The sequence below is a fragment of the Pituophis catenifer genome, unplaced genomic scaffold, assembly GCF_029215685.1.
Source record: "Pituophis catenifer annectens isolate HBS135680 unplaced genomic scaffold, rPitCat1.0.hap2 SCAF_4, whole genome shotgun sequence".
Classification (NCBI taxonomy): domain Eukaryota; kingdom Metazoa; phylum Chordata; class Lepidosauria; order Squamata; family Colubridae; genus Pituophis; species Pituophis catenifer.
The window spans coordinates 59,620,264-59,642,461 of record NW_027256884.1 but is presented as its reverse complement, the minus strand read 5'-3'; the positions used below and the strand labels follow the sequence as shown (position 1 = coordinate 59,642,461).

At 36.6% G+C, this 22,198-nt stretch overlaps 1 protein-coding gene across 1 annotated transcript; it reads left to right on the top strand.

Moving 5' to 3' along the window:
* Positions 1–1,279: 1,279 nt before the first annotated feature.
* LOC139316744 (protein arginine N-methyltransferase 1-like) lies at positions 1,280–21,904 on the top strand. The gene is made up of 3 exons (XM_070943597.1): positions 1,280–1,910; positions 4,895–4,981; positions 21,849–21,904. The coding sequence occupies exons 1-3, from the start codon at positions 1,280–1,282 to the stop codon at positions 21,902–21,904; spliced, it is 774 nt and encodes a 257-aa protein (XP_070799698.1).
* The last annotated feature ends 294 nt before the right edge of the window (positions 21,905–22,198 follow it).

Genomic DNA, 22,198 nt, shown 5'->3' with positions numbered 1-22,198 from the left:
AATTTTTAAATCAATTAGTCTGTAATGATTGTGTTAATGATTTCTTGCAATTGCAGATTGAATTTCATTTGCCTAATTCATAATAATGACAACGTTATCAACTCAATCATATCTTGATAGCTCATTCCACAGTTAGGATTGAAGTTATGAGTCAGGCACACTCACATGATATTCTCTTAACAACCACATCACTTAGTGATAGAGTTGTCAGTCCTAATTATGGTCAGTAAATTAAGACTGTTTAAAACCAGATGTTTTAGCTATTTTGAACAAACCTAAGAAGCCTTATCTTATTTTTAAGTTATTCAGTGCTCCAAAGAATGTATTTGAAAGCAGAAATGTCAGATTTTTTTCTGTATATATATATATATATATATATATATATATATATATATATATATATATCTCAGTACAGATATATATCTGTATACAGATATATCTGTAACACTATATAGTGTTAAATTGATATTTACTGATGAAGAAATAGAGACTATTATAGATCTATTTCAAGCTATTTGGCTCTCATAAAGCTAGCCATACCCTTCTGGGATTCGAAACTGGGATTTGAATCCCAGAAGGGTATGGCTAGCTGATGAGAGCTAAATAGCTTGAAATAGATCTATACTAGTCTCCCTTTATTTCTTTGTCGGTAAATATCAATTTAACACAAAATAGTTTGTCATGAAAGAGACTGCCTGAGGGCTCCTGGATTGGGGCTGAAAGGTGAAAGGAAGCAGTATTGTCAGATCCCTAAAGTGATACTGCCATTCAATTGGGAGAAGGGGGAGACTTGGATTTGATTTACTAACATTGCCTGTATCAACAGATATTTTACAACCTATATTCTTGTGCCAAAGAGCCCTGAGATCCCTTTAATGTTGAGGAATGTTTATGACAGCCATGTGGGCTGTTTCACTTTAAAGGATAAAGGAGAAACAATATGAATACATATTTATCCTGTTCTCAGGGTAGCTGGTAAAGAAAACATCTGCACACTTTTGTATTGGCTAAAATCTGCATTCTGGCTTAAGGGAGGGGTCTCTACTGCTTTAATCCTACTTGTTTAACCTAAGGGTATTCAGACGTTGCTTTGAATCCATTGCTGTCACTTCTGCTTAATAAAAAGATCCTTTTGAGATATTACGTTTCAAGAGTTTTACTTTCTTAAATTGGAAGGAGACACAGTCCTTACAGAAAGCAAGGTATGCAAAATGGTCAACCCAGAGAAGCAATCTTCGCTCTACTCTACCTACATCTCTTTTTCTGTCTCATTCGCAAGATGGCGGAGGCTGCAAACTGCATCATGGAGAATTTTGTAACCACGCTGGCTAACGGGATGAGCCTGCAGACTCCGCTAGAAGATGTCTCGTGCACCCAGCCAGAAAGCAGCAGCAAACCAACAGCAGAAGAGATGACTTCCAAGGATTATTACTTTGATTCCTACGCTCACTTTGGAATCCATGAGGAAATGCTGAAAGATGAGGTCCGTACACTGACCTACAGAAATTCCATGTTTCACAATCGGCACCTCTTCAAGGGCAAAGTGGTCCTGGATGTTGGCAGTGGCACAGGAATACTTTGCATGTTTGCAGCCAAGGCTGGTGCCAAGTGGGTCAGTGGAATTGAATGCTCCAGTATCTCTGATTATGCTGTCAAAATCATCAAAGCCAACAAACTTGATCATGTGGTGTCCATCATCAAGGGCAAAGTGGAGGAAGTAGAGTTGCCTGTGGAAAAGGTTGACATCATTATCAGTGAGTGGATGAGCTATTGTCTCTTCTATGAGTCCATGCTCAATACCGTCATCTATGCCCGGGATAAGTGGCTGACCCCAGATGGACTTATTTTTCCAGACCGTGCCTCCAGCTGTACAACCAGGGCCAGCTCCTGGTCCACCTCCAGCGCAACAAGTGCCTTTACTTCCACAGCCAGCACCTCAAATGCATGTTCCTCACCAGGCATTTTCTGTTGCTCCACTAGCTGGTGAGTCCAAATTAAAGATGTCAGGACAGAATTATAAGGCCTGGGTCAGTGAGATTGGATTGTTACTTCGTAGAGAAGGTACTCACTGTATGATCTTTAATCCCCCTGCTCAGCCATGGTCTCCTGCAATAAGAGATTTAGAAACTAAAGCTTGCACAACATTATTGATGTCCATGGATACTGAACTTTTTCGCCTGATGCAACAGCCCAACAAATTTGGGCCCAATTGGAAAATTGCTACAGGCCTGTTTCAATTGAATTTTCATGTTTACTCATGTCTGAATTCCATGGTTCGAGATTGAAACCTGGTGAAAAAATTGGAGGACATTTGACCAAACTGAAAGGACTGAGAAGAGAATTGAGAGAAAGAGGCTATAACATTGATGATATTCAAATGATCAGCATTATCATTAATTCTTTGAACTATGAATGGAAGGATGCCATTACAAAGATTAACCAAGTCCCTATTGCTCAACGCACAGTGGACAATGTATGCAGACTTTTAATTGAAGAAGAAGCAATCACGTTAGCCACTCCACACTTGAGAGGACCACCCACATCAAGAGCTCCAGCTAGGTGCCCCTTCTGAGGAAGGACCTACGCTCCAAGGATGCCAAGATGCTACATCTGTGATCATGTGGGATATGCCACCCGGGATTGTCCCCAACGAGTTCCAGCTCCCGTCTTGTACCAGCCCAGAGGAACAGACTCCAGAGGCAGAGGCGGAAGACAAGGTCGTCGTGGTCCCAGGCATGATCCACAAGCTCCACTCGCCACATTGGCTTTAACCAATGATCCACAACCTCAACCAGAGTACGACAGATGACTCCTGTGGACTTTGGACAGTGGTGCAGCATTGCACATTACCTACAGAAAGGAACTTTTCACAGAAATGCACGAGCCTGAACCTGAACTACGTGAACTTTATTCTTTTTCAAATCATCCTTGTCAGGTCAAAGGAAAAGGAACTGTTTATGTTGAAGAGCTCAATGCATTCATTCCTGATGTTTATTACATATCAACAGCAACCAGTAATTTGCTTAGTTAGAGTCACTTGTCTAGAATGTTAAAATTCCAGGTTCACCACCTTGAAAAAGCAAGTTACATAGTTAAAGATGGAGATATTGTTGCTGGAACCATATTAATTGGCAGTGTCTATTACTTAAAGCCAAAGCCTAAAACGCAAACACAGGCAAGTATACAAACTCCAAAAAGGGAGAGCACAGGCCCCGAGGGAGATGCTCCAGAGAGAGATCCTGTTGCTATTCCAAAGGCTCCTAAAGCCAACAAAAAGAAAATTGGGAAACAGGTTGCTCAGAGCAAGCCTGAGGTTCCTCATAAAACTGTTAATGTTGAAAATTCACTAACTGGTAAACCTTTGCATTCTAGGTGTATCCATAAATGGCATAGAAGATTGGGGCATGCCAGTTTCCGTGTTCTTAGGAAGATGCCGGAGTTCGCAAAAGGTTTGGATCTAAAGGGGTGTAAGGTGTTTTTGGATTGTGCTGTCTGCAAAAAGGCCAAATCCAAAGCAGCAGCCATTCCCAAATGCGCTACACGCCTGTCAACACACATTTTTGATTTGGTTCACACTGACATAGTTGGTCCTTTTCCGCCATCATTTGGTGGTAGAAAATATTTTCTAACAATTGTTGATAATTACTCTAGATATGGATATGTATATCCTATGAAAGAAAAATCTGAGACTTTTCAGATCTTTAAAGACTTTGCAGCCCTTGTTTCTACCCAACACCAAGTTCGCATCGCCAGAATCCAGAGTGATCGTGGTGCTGAATTCATGTCTCAGTGTTTCCAGGACTGGATGTGTAAGAATGGAATTCTTCATCAGATGTCGGCTCCTTACACACTGGCTCACAACGGAGTCGTAGAACGAAGACAAGGGGTCCTGCAAACCATGATGTGTTGTCTCCTAGAAGATGCCAACCCTGGTATGATATACTGAGGTGAAGCTATAAAATATGCAAATTACATTGTCAACCGTACTTGGAGCAGTGTAATAAATCAGACTCCTTTCTTCATGCTGTATGGCTACAAGCCCGATTTTAAAAACATCCATATTTTTGGTTCATATGCTATGGTGAACATTCCCTGAGCTCAAAGAAGAAAAGGAGGTCCAGCAGCAAAGAAACTGAGATTTATGGGTATTGATGATAATTCAAAATGGAGCAAATTTATTGACTCTAAACATGTAATTGTGATTTCCCAATCTGCTAATTTTGAGGAAGATGTTGACTGGTCCAGGATTCATTCCAATGATCCTGGAGTTTATTTTCCCAGAGATGATACTGCTGATGCCATGCAGATTGATGATCAAGATTCCACTGGTTCTTCTCAACCCGATGTTCCATCTTCGCAAGTCGCAGATGCTGACGCTAGTGACGAATGTGAGGACGAGGACAAAGCAGAAGAAGACTGGATTGTTGTCCTGAGACGTTCCAAGAGGGCCACAAAAGGAATCCCTCCACAACGATATTCTTGGCAACTGACAAAAGCACCCTTGCCTTTGATTTGCAATGTTACACTTCCACCTGATAATTTCACACAAATCAAGCAGTTCCTGATTCAGAGCAAGACAAATGGTATGAAGCAATGCAGGTTGAAATGGACAGTCTAAAGAAACTTAAAGTGTTTACACCTGCAAAACCTCCAGCAAACAAAAAGGTCATTGACACTCGATGGGTTTACAGAATCAAAAAGAAGCCAAATGGTGAGTCATTGTACAAGGCCAGACTTGTAGCTCAGGGTTTCGCTCAACGTTATTCTGAGGACTACACAAATACCTATTCACCGACAGTTCGAACTGAAAGTGTAAAAATTGGTTTAGCAACTGCAGCTATCCTTGGTTTAGAAGTTTTCCCGTTCGATGTTGACACAGCTTATCTACATGCAGACCTAGATGAAGAGATCTACATGAGGGCTTCCCGTTTGGCTTCCGTCGCTGTCAGACGGTCCCTTGGGACTGCCAGCCCCGTCGCCCGTAAAGAGCCGCCTTCACAGCTGAAAGGCCGCTCGAAAAACTCCATTTCCATAAGGAAATGTGAGATAGAGCAGGCGAGGGCAGGTAGAGCCCTTTGTGAAGTCCCCAGAGGTTTTTTTTTACTCTTGGAAATGAAGCAGGATGAGGCTCCCTATTTCCTTTGCCGCTGCTCTGGGCTTCGGGAGACCTCTGCCTTTTGCAGAGCCAGGCGACGTGACCAAGCCTCTTAATGAAAATCAACAGATGGTTTAATTAAAAAGGACGAGATTTGGACTTGGGACCCTAAATTGCAAGTATTTTTAACGATTTTACAAGCGTTTTTAAGTGAAGGAAAAAAAAAAGTTTAAAATGGTGACTGCTGAGGCTTGAGAAGAAGAAGAAAGCCAAAAGCGAAAGTCCTTCCGTAACAAGCTACAAAGTAGCGGAATAAACAGTGCTGGCTAGAATCTAGAAGAAAAATATCTATTTTAAGTTTCTTTTTTCTTGGAGATTTGATATTGATCTTGTTTGGGGAGAAGTTTTCTTTCTTCAAAAAAGAGTTTGTCTGTGTGGCAGAATGGCGTTAAAACTAATAAAGCCTGACAAACAAGCAGCAGGGGGGGGTGTTCCCCCATTTACAATTATGTGAACAAGTTTCGAGCTTACAGACTCAGAAGAATGGCTTTAATTTAAAAGAATTTGTCCTGGAGGAAATGGCAAGATATCACGAGACTGTGAACCAGAAACTTGAAAAATTTAGGCAGGAAATTAAAGAATTGATACAACTAAAGTATGATAATTTGCAACGAAAGATTGTAACAGTGACTAATGCTTTTTCAGAAATAGTTATAAAGATGGATACAAATATTAAGTTATTAGAGTCTAAAATGGAGGAAGCTGATGATAAGATTTATAATTTGGACAATAAAATACAAAGAATTGAAAATGATTTGATAAATATTCAAGACAATAGTTTAGAAGTAAAGTCTAAAAAGGAAGCTGGTCACGAGACTTACAATGCGGAAGATATAAAGCAAGGGATTGAAAAAGAAGTTACAATGATGCAATACAGGCTCTCGGAATTCGCGGTTAGAATGAGAGGGTTACAGGAAAATAATAGAGATGATTTAAGAAAAATATCTGCTCACGTTTTGGCCGGGATTTTAAAGGTTCATCCTGAGGAGGTATCTTGTAAGATTGACAAGGCCTATAGAGTAAATTCTTGGATTGCAAAGCAAAGGCAATTGCCTAGAGATGTGGTGATTTACTTTACAGATAAAGAAATAAGAAATGATATTGTGCAAAAATCCTTTAATTCTACTCTACAATTGTATGGAAAAAAGATCTGGATATATAAAGAGTTGCCGCCCAAGATGTTAAAAGATAGAAAGAAATTTGGATTTTTGGTGACTGAGCTAAAGAAACAAAACATCTCATTCAGGTGGGACATTCCAGTAGGCATAATATTGAGATATCTAGGAGAAAGATATCAACTAAATACTGTTGAAAAAGCGGAAGAATTTTACTATAAGGTTCTCAAAAAGCAAAATCAACAAGAGATAGAAATTCAGGATAAGCAGAAGGAGGTGGAAGTAATGGAAAAACAAGAAGTTACAGAGGTTTTTGTAGATGAGCCGCTTCTGGATTCTCCTTCAGAGGTCTCAGCTGGACTATTTATAAATACAAGAGAGGCGGCTTTGGATTCTAATGTGATGACTTATCAAGTTACAGACCAGCATGGAAATCAATCAGTTGATATAAAACTCATAGAACCAGAATGGAGATTTAAGCTACAAAAGCAAAACCAACAAGATCAAGTTATAGATCAGTATGAAAACCAAACAGTTGATATACAATTTATAGAAAGGAAATCAGGATGGAGATCTAACCCACAAAAAGTCAAGAAAAGAAGAAGCAGGTCTCACAAAAACAAAAACTTTTAAACTAAACAACAGTGTAATGCCAGTTATCTAAGAGATGATTGAATATATGAAAAGATAGCTGAGGCAAAGTATTGGTTTATATTATCTTGAGGAGAGTGACAGACCTCTGCAGTGCTGTACTTTTGGGATGTGAAAAGGGCCTTATACTGAATGGATTGGAACTATCTTTTTTTTTTTTTTTTTGGATTCTTTGATAAATGTACTACGTTTATGCTGAGCTACAAGGCAAGAGAGTTATGGAATTGGGGCACGCAGATGATCTGGTTGTTACCCTATTACAGTGGTTGGAATTAATAATTTAGATGAAAGACACTACTATAGACACTATATGGAATACAAATATAAAGTCACTCGGGTGGTTGTTTTTTTTTTTTTTTTTAGAAGATATTTGCTATTGATGGGGGCAAATGGTAATTGAAGATACCGAACATACTGTTGGAATTAGGATGTGATGTTACCCTAATATGGGTGATGGAGTTAACAATCCAGCTGAAAGACATTACAGAAGATATCATATGGATTACAAGCTTAAAGTCATTTTAAGAGGATTTTATTTACATAAGGGAATACTTTTTAGTGGTATGGGCAGAAGAATAAAGATATTAAGAATTATTAAGTATGGTAGTCCTGTAGGAAAGTGGGTGGAGACAGGTTAGCTTATTGATTGTTTAGTTTAAGAAAAAGGATATTATGTTTCGATATGAATATATGTAAAAGATTTGAGTTAAGAGATATATCTATGGGGCTGGAGGAAATGGGCAGACTATGAGTTGAATCAATATTAAATTAGGAATTATTATATAGTCTTATAGTGGAAGGTTGCTTTGAAATGTTATATTAATATACATAAAAGATTTGATTCAAGAGATATATGTATGGGGGGGAGAAAAAGGGTAGATTATGAGCAGAAATTGCTAAACTGGGAGATATAATAATATTATTATGCTAAATTAGGAGTTATTATATAATGTTATAGTAGAATGTTATTTTGAAATGTATAGTATAAGGGGGATATAATAATATTATTAGAAAGAAAGGGTCAGCGTATGGGGGATGGAGCAAGGGGATGGTAAAGTATTATATAATCTGTTATGAATTTGGGTTTTACTTTGAAGAAGCCACAGGGGGAGGGGAGGGGGAGGGGGGGTTAGGGAGGAGGGGGGAAAAAAGGGGGAAAATTTGTATTTGAAAAACTTTTTCAATAAAAAAAAAAGAGATCTATGTGAGATGTTATTTTGTTCAAATTTGTAAAAAAGTTTTTCTCTAATTTAACTGGAATAGTTTGAAATAAGTAGAGGAGCCTCGGGAGTATATTCATCTTAATCGCCCCAATTCTTCCTAGCAATGATAAGTTTAGTTTGCCACATCTTTCTAAATCATTTTTAATTTGTTGTACTAACTCCCCATAATTATTATCTTTTATAGCCACATTCCTAGTTGTCAAATTGATACCTAAATATTTTACCCTCTTAACTACTTGTAATCCTGATTGTTTTTCTAATTCTTCTATTTGTTTTGCTGTTAAATTTTTAGTTAATATTTTAGTCTTATCCTTATTCACTTTTAAACCTGCCACCTTAGCAAATTTCTCTCTTTCTTCTGTTAATTTTAGTTCTGTTTCTAATGGATCTTCTATGAAGAATACAAGGTCGTCAGCAAATGCTTGAACCTTGTATTCTTCTCCTTTAACCTTAAGTCCTTTTATATTTTTATTGAGTCTAATTCTTCTAAGTAGATTTTCTAGCATTAGAATAAAAAGTAGTGGTGAAAGTGGGCACCCTTGTCGTACTCCTCTACTTATTTCAAAAAAAATTGGTACTTCCCCATTGACTAGTATCCTTGCTCTCTGTTTTGTGTATATTGAGACTATCATCTTTTTCAAATTTCTCCCCAAATTTCATGTCTTTATTTGTTGTGTCATAAAGCTCCAATTGACCCGATCAAATGCCTTTTGTGCATCCAGAAAGATCAGGGCCACTTATCTCTCTGGATGCACCTCATAGTATTCTATTACATTGATCACTGTCCTTATATTGTTTTTAATTTGTCTTGCTGGTAGGAATCCGTTCTGGTCCGAATGTATTCTATGGTTTAATATTGTCTTTAATTGTTTGCCATCCAATTCATAAAAATCTTATAATCTGAATGTCACAAGTAAATGCCTTATTCTCCATTATGTAAATAGTACATGAACAGGGTATCAGGGGTTAACTTATTCTTCACTTCTTAATGTATTCATACTTCACCACTCCCATATCTAGCTCCACCCATTGTATATATAAGGAGCTGCACACATCCCTTCCTGGCTTCTATCTGTGAATATTCAGTGAATATAGAATGCCTTATGTAAATAAAGAGAGAGATATTTAAACTCTTAATTCTCAAATTATTTATTGAGTCTGATCCTGAAAATATCGCAACAATCTGGTAGCAGAGGATGGTTGAATTGACTCAATAAAAACTTAAATATGTCTAAAAGAGATAGGCCCAACACCAGGGCATACAGCAAAGAAATGGAAACGGATCAAGAAATAATCGATGAGTCCACGAACGCAATTTCGAGAGAATCTGAAGAATACACCACAGAAGACGAAGAAATAATAAATGAAAATGATGACCAAGAGGAAAACAAAATAGAAAACAACGAACTCAGGTCAGAGATACTAAAACTTTTAAAAAGCCAAAAGAGCGATGAAAGCCTCATCGCGAACCTCCAAGATATGCTAAAAAACAACGGAGCAGCGAGAGAGAAGAACATCACTACTGAAAAGCCAAAAGATTCAAAAATAGTGAGTGATACGCTTACAGACAAAAATGCAGTGAAGAAGAAAAACAACGATCCCGCGCAAAATTTCGAATGGCAGCCATCTTGGTTTCAACAGACCTCCAAGGTGAGCGAAGCAGAGCCAATCAGAAAACTTGATTCAAAATTTCTGGCGCGAAAGGCATTACTCGATAAAGAAAATGAAAAAGAAAAAATATATACCTCAGAAGAATCAGAATCAGAGAACGAAGATGATTCAACAGACATGCAAATAAAGTCAGCAATGAAAACGCTTTTTGCTGCATTTGGACCGAAACTGAAGATTACTAAAAAATCAACCAGAAAACAAGCAAGCAAGCCAACGCCTCAAAATCTACCCGCTCCCATCCAGACGACGAGAGCACCGACACCTGAACCCAGAGAGCCCTGCAGATACCACCCCACACCGCAGACCGATCCAAGGACCAGCGCTCTCAACAGAAGAAAACGAGCACCCGCTACCATCAGGACTCCCAAGATCGAGCCGGAGACCGATTCATCGGAAGAAGAACAAAGCGAACGAGCCGCAGCGACGAGAACCTCTCACGACGACTCCAGGAATGAAATGAGCAACGCGCATGCGCAAGACTACGCGGACGGCCCAGGAAGACATGAGACGCGGAGAGAATCGTGCAGACTCGTTGCGAGCATTCCCACGCCGTTTTGTAACTTCCAGCATTTACGAGACCACGGACTACCCCCGGTTGTAAGTAATGGACCCAACAATGTTGGAAATTTACCCAGTGACTTCCCAAAGCTGAGAATAGATGGCATTAATTTGCAAGAATGGTATCAGCAGCTCCAGGTTGTCTTTATGAAGGAAAACTTACTGTTTTTTATCACTAATCCCCCAAAAAGACCTTGGACTCTAAAGTTAGATTGCTTACACCATAGAGCATTTTTCTTATTAATTTCCAGTGTATCTCCTGCAATGTATCACAGCATTAAGCAAAATCTGACTGTCTCAGAAATTATTCAATGCATGTTCGATTTGTTTCACAGTGATAGTGTAGCTACTACCACAAGAATGTCTAAAGATTTCTTCTCTTCTAGGATAAAACCAGGGGTTACCATAAGTGAACATTTAATATCCTTAAACAAAATTAGAGCAGAACTGCATTTAAGGGGGGAGGTGATTTCAGATCAAATGATGAAAAGTGTTATCATCAACTCACTTGACCCATCATGGGATAATTATATGTCACATTTAGACACAATCAATCTAGGATACTTATCCATAGAAAGTCTATCCAATAAGTTAATAGCTGAAGACAATTCAAGGAGGAGTCGCTCTAACAACCACATAGAACACAAACTATATAGAAAGGTAGCATTTCAAGAAAGATATCATGAAACATTTAGATGCCACAATTGTGGGTCCAAAGAACATAATAGGAGGGATTGCCCTAAAATTTCAAAAGAAAGACATAGGTCAGAATATAGAAATAAGTACAACAACAGACAGTCTTCCATTGATAGACATAGGTATAGAAGTCCACCCAATTATAAAGAACATAGAGGGGGCAGAGATAATTCAAAGGATAGAAAATCTGGTTCACTGAATGGACTAAACAAACAAGACAACACTAACATACAACAACCAGAGAACAATAATTGGCTTATTGATTCTGGAGCAACTAATCACACTACAAATAATAGAAATATATTGTCTTCATTTGTAGAGGATAAATTTGTAATAAAAGTAGCTAACCAAGAAAAAGTCCAAGTAATAGGTAGAGGGAATGTAACCTTACCTGGCCTAGGAAAAATAGAGGGGGTATTACTAATACCTGAAATACCTCATAACATACTTAGTGCCATAAAACTAAGCAGAGATTCTGATATTAACATTGTGTTTTCAAAGGGAAAAGCAACATTAGAGAAAAATAAAATAGATATAGGTACAGTAATAATCAAAGGAGGCCTACCTTATTTAATAACAAAGGAGAAATGGTTACACAACATTGATTCAAATATGGAAGATAGTATTGAAATAGATAATGGAAACATTAGTAACAGTGACAATGATGAATGTAAAGTAACTCATAATCACAAAGATACACATAATAAAAAAAAACCAAAAATAGGTAAGCCAATTCACGATGAATGTGCTCATGTTTTACATAGGAAGTTAGGACATGCCAGTTTTCCTGTAGTACAAAAGATGACTGAACACGCAGAAGGTGTTAAAATAAAAAATTGTGAAAACTATTTGGAATGCTCAGTATGTAAGTCTACAAAGCTTAAAACTAGTCCCAGACCTAGAAAATCAACAAGGTCAACCAACAAAATTTTTGATTTGGTACACATGGACCTAGTTGGTCCACTAACACCATCAATTACTTATAAAAAACGTTACTTTCTAACCATTGTGGATGATTATAGTCGTTATGGATTTGTTTACACATTAAAACATAAAGATGAAACCTTTCAGAAATTTAAAGAGTTTTACAAACGTATAGAAACACAGCACAATATTAAAATAAAGCAAATCATGACAGATAGGGGATGTGAATTCATGTCTAAGGAATTCTCCCAATGGCTAAAGGACAAAGGAATGTTACATTACACATCTAGCCCATTTTCCGCATTCCAGAACGGAGTGGTAGAGAGAAAGAACTCAACATTACAAACCATGATTAGATGCACATTAGAAGATGCTGGCTTAGGCAAACAATTCTGGTCAGAAGCCCTACAATATTCCAATTACACACAAAATAGAACTTGGTCCAGCATTGTAAATAAGACACCATATGAAGTAATGTATAATAGGAAACCAAAATTAGCACACATGCACATATTTGGAGTCACTGCAGACGTACACATACCTAAACAATTGAGGCGAAAAGGAGAAAACGTATCCAGAAGACTTAGATTTATGGGATACGAGACAGGTACAAAAGGATACAGATTCATCGATAATAATAACAAATTTATAGTTTCCAGAACAGCTGTGTTCCATGAACAGGCCAACTGGTCTAAAATACATCTTAATGAAATATTCCCAAACACCAACACAGATACCAAACTCCAAGGGAAAAGGACTATAGAAGAGCACAGTGACAACATGCATAGAAACAAAACCAAAACATGGACAAACAGTCAACACAAAATAAAGACAGATTCATTAACAAAAAAGGAAACAAGGTATTTACATGACAATGATAGTAAGCCTGAAAAAACAATCAGAAGTACCAGAAATCAAATGCCAAACAAACACAAGGATTATGTAATGCATATGGATGGAGAATCAACAACACCTAATACATATGAGGAAGTGTTAAAACTTCCTCCTAAAGAAAAAGAAAAATGGGAATTAGCAATGACTAAAGAGATGGATAGTTTACGAGGGTTAAATGTATTTACACCTGCAATTGCACCAAAGGACAAAACTATTATTGGCACTAGGTGGATATATAAAATTAAAAATTTAGAGGGAGGCAATACCCTATACAAAGCTAGATTAGTTGCACAAGGTTATGCACAGAAATATCCCGAGGATTATACAGACACATACTCTCCCACAGTAAGAACTGAGAGTGTCAAAACAGCTCTAGTTATAGCATCAGCACTCAATCTCGATGTGTTCCAATATGACATACAGACTGCGTATTTACACGCAAAATTAGATAAGGAAATATATGTAAGAGCACCTCACAGTCAATACACAAACAAAAATGAGACTTGGTTATTAAACAAAAGTTTATACGGGTTGAAACAATCTGGTAAACGATGGTATGATTGTTTAGTAAAAGTGCTTAAAACTATGGATTTCAGTGCCACTATTGCTGATAACTGTTTCTTTGTAAAAAAGGATGATGATTCCATAGAATTTGTATTGATCTATGTGGATGACATTTTGTACATAGGTAAACATAAAGAGAGGAGAGAAACATTTGTAACAAAACTAAATGAACATTTCTCACTGAAATCTTTGGGCAAAGTAAATAAGTATCTTGGTGTTCAAATCAGTAAAACTAGAAGGGGATTCAAACTTTCCCAGAGAGATAAGATCATAGAGCTCTTGAATAAATGTAATTTAAGTGATGCTAAACCCTGTGACACTCCCATGCAAACTGATTTTCTAAAGAATGCAGACGAATCATCCCCTGAATTCAAAGATAATACATTTTATAGATCAATCATAGGTTCTCTTCTTTACATTTCCAATTGGACTAGACCTGATATTGCCTTGCCTCTCAATTTATTGTCCAGACATGTCAGCAAACCAACAATATACCATTGGGAAGCTGTCAAAAGGATATTAAGATATTTAAAGAATAGCTTAGACTTTTGTTTATTATTGGAACCTAATAATGTCAAGGAGCCCATCCTCACATGTTACGCCGATGTGGATTGGGCTGGCGATACTTCATGTAGAAAAAGTACATCTGGTTATATATTCCTCCTTAACGGTTGTCAAGTTTACTGGTACACTGGCAAACAAGATTTAGTAGCCACTTCAACAACAGAGGCAGAATATGTTTGTCTATCTAAAGCAGCAAATAACCTTGTATGGTTTAATGATTTACTTTCTGACATTTGGAAAAAACCCACTTTGCCTTTTATCATGCATGAAGATAACAAAGCTGCTATCGAAATATCTAGGTCTGATGCCATTGGACAAAGGTCCAGACATATAGATATAAAATTTAAACATGTGAGACAGTTATCTCAGGATGGATTTATCAAAGCAGTTCATTGCGAAACATCAGAGCAAATAGCTGACATATTAACAAAGCCTTTGCCGTCTAAGCAACATAAATACTTGACTTCTAAGTTATATGTTTTATATTGTTCTGAATCTGAATGTAATTGGTGTAGTATATCGAATCGGCATTTAGAGGGGGATTTGTCACAAGTAAATGCCTTATTCTCCATTATGTAAATAGTACATGAACAGGGTATCAGGGGTTAACTTATTCTTCACTTCTTAATGTATTCATACTTCACCACTCCCATATCTAGCTCCACCCATTGTATATATAAGGAGCTGCACACATCCCTTCCTGGCTTCTATCTGTGAATATTCAGTGAATATAGAATGCCTTATGTAAATAAAGAGAGATATATTTAAACTCTTAATTCTCAAATTATTTATTGAGTCTGATCCTGAAAATATCGCAACACTGAATTTAGTAAGGAAATCGGCCTATAATTTTTTATCTGTGATGTATCTGCCCCCTCCTTCGGGATTAGCAAGATATATGCCTCCCTCCAAGATTCTGGTAGCTTTGCCTCTTTCAGTGCCTCATTGTAAACCTCTAATAATATCCAATTCAGTGATTCCCCTAGTCCTTTATATAGTTCTACTGGTAACCCATCCGTTCCCGGAGTTTTATTGTTTTTTTGCTTCCTAATTATTGCCTGCAGTTCCTCTATGGTAATCTCTCTACTGAGTATCTCTTCCTCGTCTTCGGTTACCACTGGCATTCTCTCCTCTTTTAAATATTGATTTATTTCTTCTGTTGGCACCTTATCCTGTGTGTACAGTTCTTGAAAGAATTGGGTTACAATCTCTTTCTTCTTTTCTAGGTTCTGGCATAATTTACCCTCCTTATCCTGCAGTTGATGAATTGTTCATTTCTCTCTTTCTTTTCTTAATTTATAATCCATCCATCTTCCTGGTTTGTTGGCCTGTTCAAATTGATTTTGTTTCAGAAATTTCATTGTATTAACATATTTTTCTTGGTCAAGTAAATTCAGTTGTGTTTAGCTGCCATCCAATTAGTTCTTATTTATTCATCTCCTGGCCTTTCCTGTAGTTTCCCTTCCCAATTTTTAATCTCTTCTCTAATTTTATTGTATTCATTTTCCTTCCCTTTTTTCCATTGACTATTATAGGCTATTGTTAAGCCTCTAATGTAAGCCTTTGTTGTATCCCACAGGTTTTGGAGGGATGTCTGATATTTATTGTTATCTTTGAAGAACCCCTTCAATTCTTTTTCTATCCTTTCAATATACTCCTTATCTTTCATTATCTGAACATTCATCATCCATCTGCTCCTTTTCTTTCTTTGCCCTCTCCATTCTATCGTTATCGGGTTATGGTCAGCCCAATCATTCGTCACGATCTCTACTGTATCTATCTCTTGTATTAAGCTTTGAAACCCATGCCATGTCTATCCTCGACCAGGATTTGTGGAGGTTAGAATAATATGTGTACCTTTCCTCTTTTGGGTTATATAGCCTCCATATATCTACTAAGTTTAGTTCTTCTGTTAAATTAAAGAATGTTTTTGGCAGCAAATTTTTCTTTTTTTTTTATTATTTTGATCGCTCTTATAGTCCTTTTTTGGATCCACAATTGCGTTAAGGTCTCCTAATAGACATACATTTTCTATATTTTGTTCTATAATCTTTTCATGCAGTTTTTGATAAAATTCTTTTTGTTCACTATTTGGCGCATATATAACCACTAATAACACACTTTTACCTTTAACCTTTACTTCAATCATCAGGATTCTTCCTATCTTATCTGCATATTTTAAATTACTTTCTATCTCTTCATTAACAAAAACTGCTATTCCTCTTTTCTTTTCATCTGCTAAGGATACAAATGATTTCCCTAATTTTTTACATTGTAAAAATTTTTTTTTGATTTTTTTGTCTTATTTTTTTTTATTGAAAAAGTTTTAAAACAAACACATTTTCCCCACAACCCCCCCTCCCAACCCCCCCTCCCCCTCCCCGACTTCCCAGAGCAGAACACAAGGTATTTCTATTGATCTTTAACAATAATCTAAATTGCATAACCAATCATTAAACTAACATCCCTATAAAAAAAATTCTTAACCCCCCATATATAAAATCCTATTTCTTAAACATAATACTTCTAATATCACTTATATAACGCTTATACAAATAAAAGAAATCATTCATAAGCTATTTGATATTTTTTGGTCTGATACTTATTTTGTATATAATCAATCCATCTTCTCCAGTCCTGTATGTACCTTTCTTGTGTGTGATCCTTCAGATATGCTGAAATTTTAGCCATTTCAGCTAAATTAGTTACTTTCAATATCCAGTCATCAATAGTAGGCAAAAAGTCCTTCTTCCAGTATTGTGCTACCAACAATCTTGCTGCTGTTATCAAGTTCAAAATCAATTTAGTCTCTGCAACTGTACAGTCCGTAGTTATACCCAGTAAGAACAACTGTGGAGTAAATTTCAGTCTCTTTTTAAGAATATTCTGCATCACCCACCAAATCTTTATCCAAAATGCTTTGATTTTTCTACAAGTCCACCATATATGATAATAAGTTGCATCATCACAGTCACATCTCCAACATTTAGCTTGCACATTAGAATACATACATGATAATTTTTTAGGATCTAAATGCCATCTATAAAACATTTTATAAAAATTTTCTCTTAAATTTTGTGCTTGTGTAAATTTCACATTTCTAATCCAAATCTTTTCCCAAGTTTCCATCATTACTGGCTCTTGAAAATTTTGTGCCCATTTAATCATACAGTCTTTAACCAATTCCGTCTCAGAATCTATTTCCAATAAAGCATTATACAACCTTTTAATATGCATTTGTTTTTGATCTCTAATTTGTTTTACCAAATTCTCCTCATTTTGCACAAAGCCAGTTTTTTGATCTTCCTTCCATCTAGCTTGAAGTTGACCATACTGAAACCATGTATAAATTATACCTTCTTCTCTCAGTATATCTAAAGATTTCAAATACATTACCCCCCTTTCCATAATAAGAAGCTCTTTATAGGTAATCACCTCCTGTTTTTGTTCTATACTTATATTTTCTATTGCATGTCTAGGATTTGCCCATAAAGGTATCTTATAATTTAACTTATATTGATATTTTTTCCAAACCCTTAACAAAGCATTTCTTAATATATGAACCTTAAATACTTTATCCACTTTTTTGTCATATAACAAATAGGCATGCCATCCATATAACAAATCATAACCTTCTAAATTCAAAATTCTCCCCTCAGTTAAATTAAACCAATCACTGATTTGTGATAAAACCGCTGCTTCATAATATAATCTTAAATTAGGCATTTTAAAACCCCCTCTTTCACGTGTATCTTGTATAATTTTCATTTTTATTCTGGGTTTTTTCCCAGCCCAAATAAAAGTATTAACACCTTTCTGCCATTCTCTCAGATTTTCATCTTTCTTAAGCACAGGTATCATTTGGAACAGAAATAAAAATCTAGGTAAAACATTCATTTTAATTGCTGCAATTCTTCCCAATAAAGACAACTGTAATTTTTTCCAATTTTCCATATCCTTCTGTACCTTCTGCCAAAGTACCTCATAATTGTTTTTGTATAATTTTGTATTTGAAGCTGCTATGTATACCCCTAGATATTTAACCTTTTTAACTATTTCAAAATCTGTTAATCTTGCTAGTTTATCTCTTTCAAATATAGTCATATTTTTAACTATCATCTTTGTCTTATGTGAATTAACTTTAAATCCTGATACTTTCCCATATTGATCAATTATATCCAATATGTATGGAGCCGATTCTATAGGTTGGGATAAAATAATAACCAAGTCATCTGCAAATGCTCTTAATCTATAATCTTGTTGTCTAATTACAATACCCTTCAATTTTTCTGAATCACGTATCTTCTTCAATAGTACCTCCAAAGTCAAAATAAATAATAATGGGGACAGAGGACACCCCTGCCTTGTTCCTTTCTCTATTTTAAAAGCCTCTGTTAAACCTCCATTAACTATAATTTGTGCTGTTTGCTGCTGGTATATCGCTGAAATTGATTGTGTAAAATATTCCCCAAAGTGCATTTTCTCCATTATTTTAAACAAAAATTGCCAGTTCAAACGATCAAATGCCTTCTCTGCATCCAAAAATATAAACGCTGCAGGGACTTGATTATTTTTTTCCAAATATTCCAGTAAGTTTACAATTTGTCTAACATTATATCTCATTTGTCTCCCTTTTATAAACCCTGCTTGATCACTGTGAATTATTTGTTGCATGACTGGCATTAATCTATTAGCTAATATTTTAGCAAAAATCTTATAATCAGTATTCAAAAGTGAAATTGGCCTGAAATTCTCAGGTTTAATGGAATTATGATCCTCCTTTGGAATTAGTGAAACAAAGGCTGTTTTCCAAGAGGGTGGTACCCCTCCTCCTACTTGTATTTTGTTAAATAAAATTTTGAGTGGTTCTAACATTTCAGATTGTAAATGTTTATAATAAACAGCTGTTAGTCCATCTGTTCCCGGAGCCTTACCTATTTTTAATTGTTTAATTGCCCCAACTATTTCCTCGGAAGTTATTGGTTGATTCAATCTCTCTCTCTGTTCCAGCGTTAATTCAGGAATCTCCATCTTTAAATATCTATCAATATCAACATCTTGGATTGCATCTTTAGCATATAACTTTGTATAAAACTCCAAAAAAGCCTTTTTTATTAAGTTCTGCTGATAAATCTCTTTACCCCTAAATTCTATCTTGTCTATAGCACGTGATTTCTGTTTTTTCCTCATCATGTAAGCTAACCATCTCCCCGGTTTATTAGCATTACAAAATGTATTATGTCTGGCATATTGTATGCTGGTTGCTACTTGCCCAGCCATTAACATATTGAATTGCTCTCTTAAAATATTAATCATATCTTTTGCCTTTTTATCTCCCGGATTAATTATAAGCAATTGTTCTTTCTTTTTAATTTCCTCCTCTATCTCTTTCCGTCTGTTTTGTTGTTTTAATCTATATTTATTATTCAAAAAAATTAATGTTCCTCTCATATATGCCTTACACGCATCCCATACCATCTCCATCGAAGTTCCTTTATTCATATTATTAATAAAAAATTCTTTCATTTGTTTTTTAAGCTCACACAAGTTATCTTCATATCTAAATAAATTCTCATTTAACCTCCAAGACCTCCTTTCCCCTCTTTCCTGCTCTAGTTCCACCCAAACCGGGCTGTGATCAGTTAAAGTTCTTGGACATATCTTCGTACTCTTCACCCTAGAAAAAAGATCATTTGTAGTTAATATAAAATCAATCCTAGAAAAAGATTGATGCCTATCTGAAAAAAAGGTAAAATCACTCTCCAATACATTCCTTTCTCTCCAGATATCTCTGAGCTCCATATCCTCCAAGATATCAAAAAAAGATTTAGGCAACTTGGCACGCGTGGAAATCTTGGAAAGACTTTTTTTATCTTTCTGGGTATTTAATACCCCATTCCAATCACCCATTAGAAGTAAAGATCTATAATCCCATTGTAATATTTTAGTATGTAAAAGTTTGTAAAATTTATCTTGTTGTTGATTAGGTGCGTATACTCCAATTACAAGCAGCTTCCCATTCTGTGTTGTTAATTCAATTGCAATATATCTACCTTGAGTGTCAGCCTCAATTAAATTGGCCACTAAGCCTCTTTTAACATATATAACTAGGCCATTTTTCTTTTCTGGTGCTGATGCCACAAAATGTGTACCTAATTTCGAATTTATCAAGTACTTTTGATCTGAAGATTTAATATGCGTTTCTTGCAAACAAATAACATCGTTCTGAAATTGCTTCAAGTAGTGAAATATTTTCTTTCTTTTTTGTGGAGAATTTAAACCGTTAACATTCCAAGATAAAAATTTATTTGCCATCTCTAGGCGTTCCAAGCTTTGAGAGCATCAGCTGAACCTCCTCCACCATTTTAGACTTCGGCCTAGCTCCTCCCACTGCTTGTGTTTTTTGGGCTTGTTGGGTTGAATCTTGAGGCTGTTGTGCCAGATGTTGTTTGTAAGTAGCTCTTGTCAATCGTTGATCTTTTGGCAGCTGTACCATTGTTAATGACTCAAGAGTTGGTGGTGGACCTCCACTCAATAGTGGATCTTCATCCAACTTGGCTCCTCCAGTTAGTGCTTGGGCATAAGTTTGTGGTTGGCCTCCATCTTTCTCTTGTTGTATAATTTCCAATTGCTTACTAGCACCCCCTGGTGAGGGTGGCCTTCCAGCCTTTAAAACATTAGCATAAAAATCTTTTGCCTTTCCAACTGTGTTTAGACGATATCTTTGCCCAGCGTATGTCACTATTATCCCAAATGGGACATCCCATCTGTACTGGAGCTGCTGGTTTCTTAATTCATTCACCAAAAAACCAAACTGCTTTCTGTCTCTTAACATTTTAGGAGGAAGCTCTTTCAGAACCACCAGCTCTTGTCCCTCCACTTTAATCTTGTTTCTGTAAGAAGCTTGCAAAATATCATTTCTGATTCTCCTTGTTGTAAAATAAATCACCACATCTCTTGGTAGCTGCTTTTGTTTTGCCAGCCAGGAATTAACCCTGTAAATTTTGTCCATTTGAATTGCCACATCTTCTGGCCTTTCTGAGATCAGCTCTGCTAAAGCATTGGAGCAAACATCTTTTAAATTTTCACCACTCTTTTCTTTCAAACCTCTCAGCCTCAGGGCAAATTCCATTGTTCTGTATTGTAACATAACCATTTCATCATCCACTTTCTCTGTTTGTATCATAACCTCTCCTAATTTAGTTGCAATCTCCAAGTTAGCATCATCAATTTCCCGTACTCTCTCCTCAATCTTTAACATATGAGTAGCCAGTCCTGAAACTGCAAAAACAATATCATCTCTTATTTCATTATGTTTTTCCTCCACCACACTTGTAAGTTTCTTTAACTCCTCTGAAAATTCTTTCATCATTTCTGTCTGATTATTCAGGGCACCCATTATAAATTCTTTAAGGTCTTGTGACTGTGTATCAGCCGGAAGTTGTTTTTGAGTCACTACAGGGGAACCTCCTCCCCCTTTAGAAGTTGGTGGCTTTAGTTGTTTAGCAGCCATTTTATTTTAAAAATAGTTTTTTCCCTTTTGCAGCCACAGAATCTTATAAACAGTCTTAGAAAGTATATTTCAAAGTTTTTCCAAAAAAAAACAATCCACTCTTCAGGCTATGCTCAATCCCCAGCAGTTTACTCTTCAGACAGAGGGCTCTTAACAAACAGTTTCACTTTAACTTTCACTTTCCCTTCCGCCCATCACAAAGGCTTCCTCTCCAGCCTCCAGCTCAGGAGAGCTCCGTTTGCAACAATGTAATCACGGAGTTAAGTTCTGTTTCTTTTAAAAAGCTTGCACTCTTGCTTCCGCTCTGTCTGCCTTGATAGAAATCATTAGAACTCACTGTTTGCCGGCAGAATTGGACGCAGACGACTTGCTCTGATAAACAGAGGCACCAGCGATCCGGAGCACTGGGAGGGGTGAACTGGGGAGCTCTCACCCTCCGAGTCCCTGGAATTAATCCAGTGACTTACGGGGAGCTCTACCCACCCCCTCCGACTCTCCTCTCCTTCTTTGCCCGAAGGAGAGTTTTTTCAAACCGCCGGACAGCTGTTTAGCGCTGTCAGGGCGGTTTTAACAGATCGGGTGGCTGGCGGTCTATAAAGACCGTCCTCATCGGTCCGCGGAGCCACCGGAAGTCCCCCATTGTAAAAATTTTTCATCTTGTTTTCTTATA

What these genes read in the sequence shown, in the direction of transcription:
- LOC139316744 (XM_070943597.1), top strand. Translation starts at nt 1,280, where the DNA reads ATGGCGGAGGCTGCAAACTGCATCATGGAGAATTTTGTAACCACGCTG. An exon ending in GTCCACCTCCAGCGCAACAA is followed by an intron (nt 1,911 to 4,894) that starts GTGCCTTTACTT and finishes ATCTACATGCAG; the next exon opens with ACCTAGATGAAGAGATCTAC. An exon ending in GACTGCCAGCCCCGTCGCCC is followed by an intron (nt 4,982 to 21,848) that starts GTAAAGAGCCGC and finishes CTGCCTTGATAG; the next exon opens with AAATCATTAGAACTCACTGT.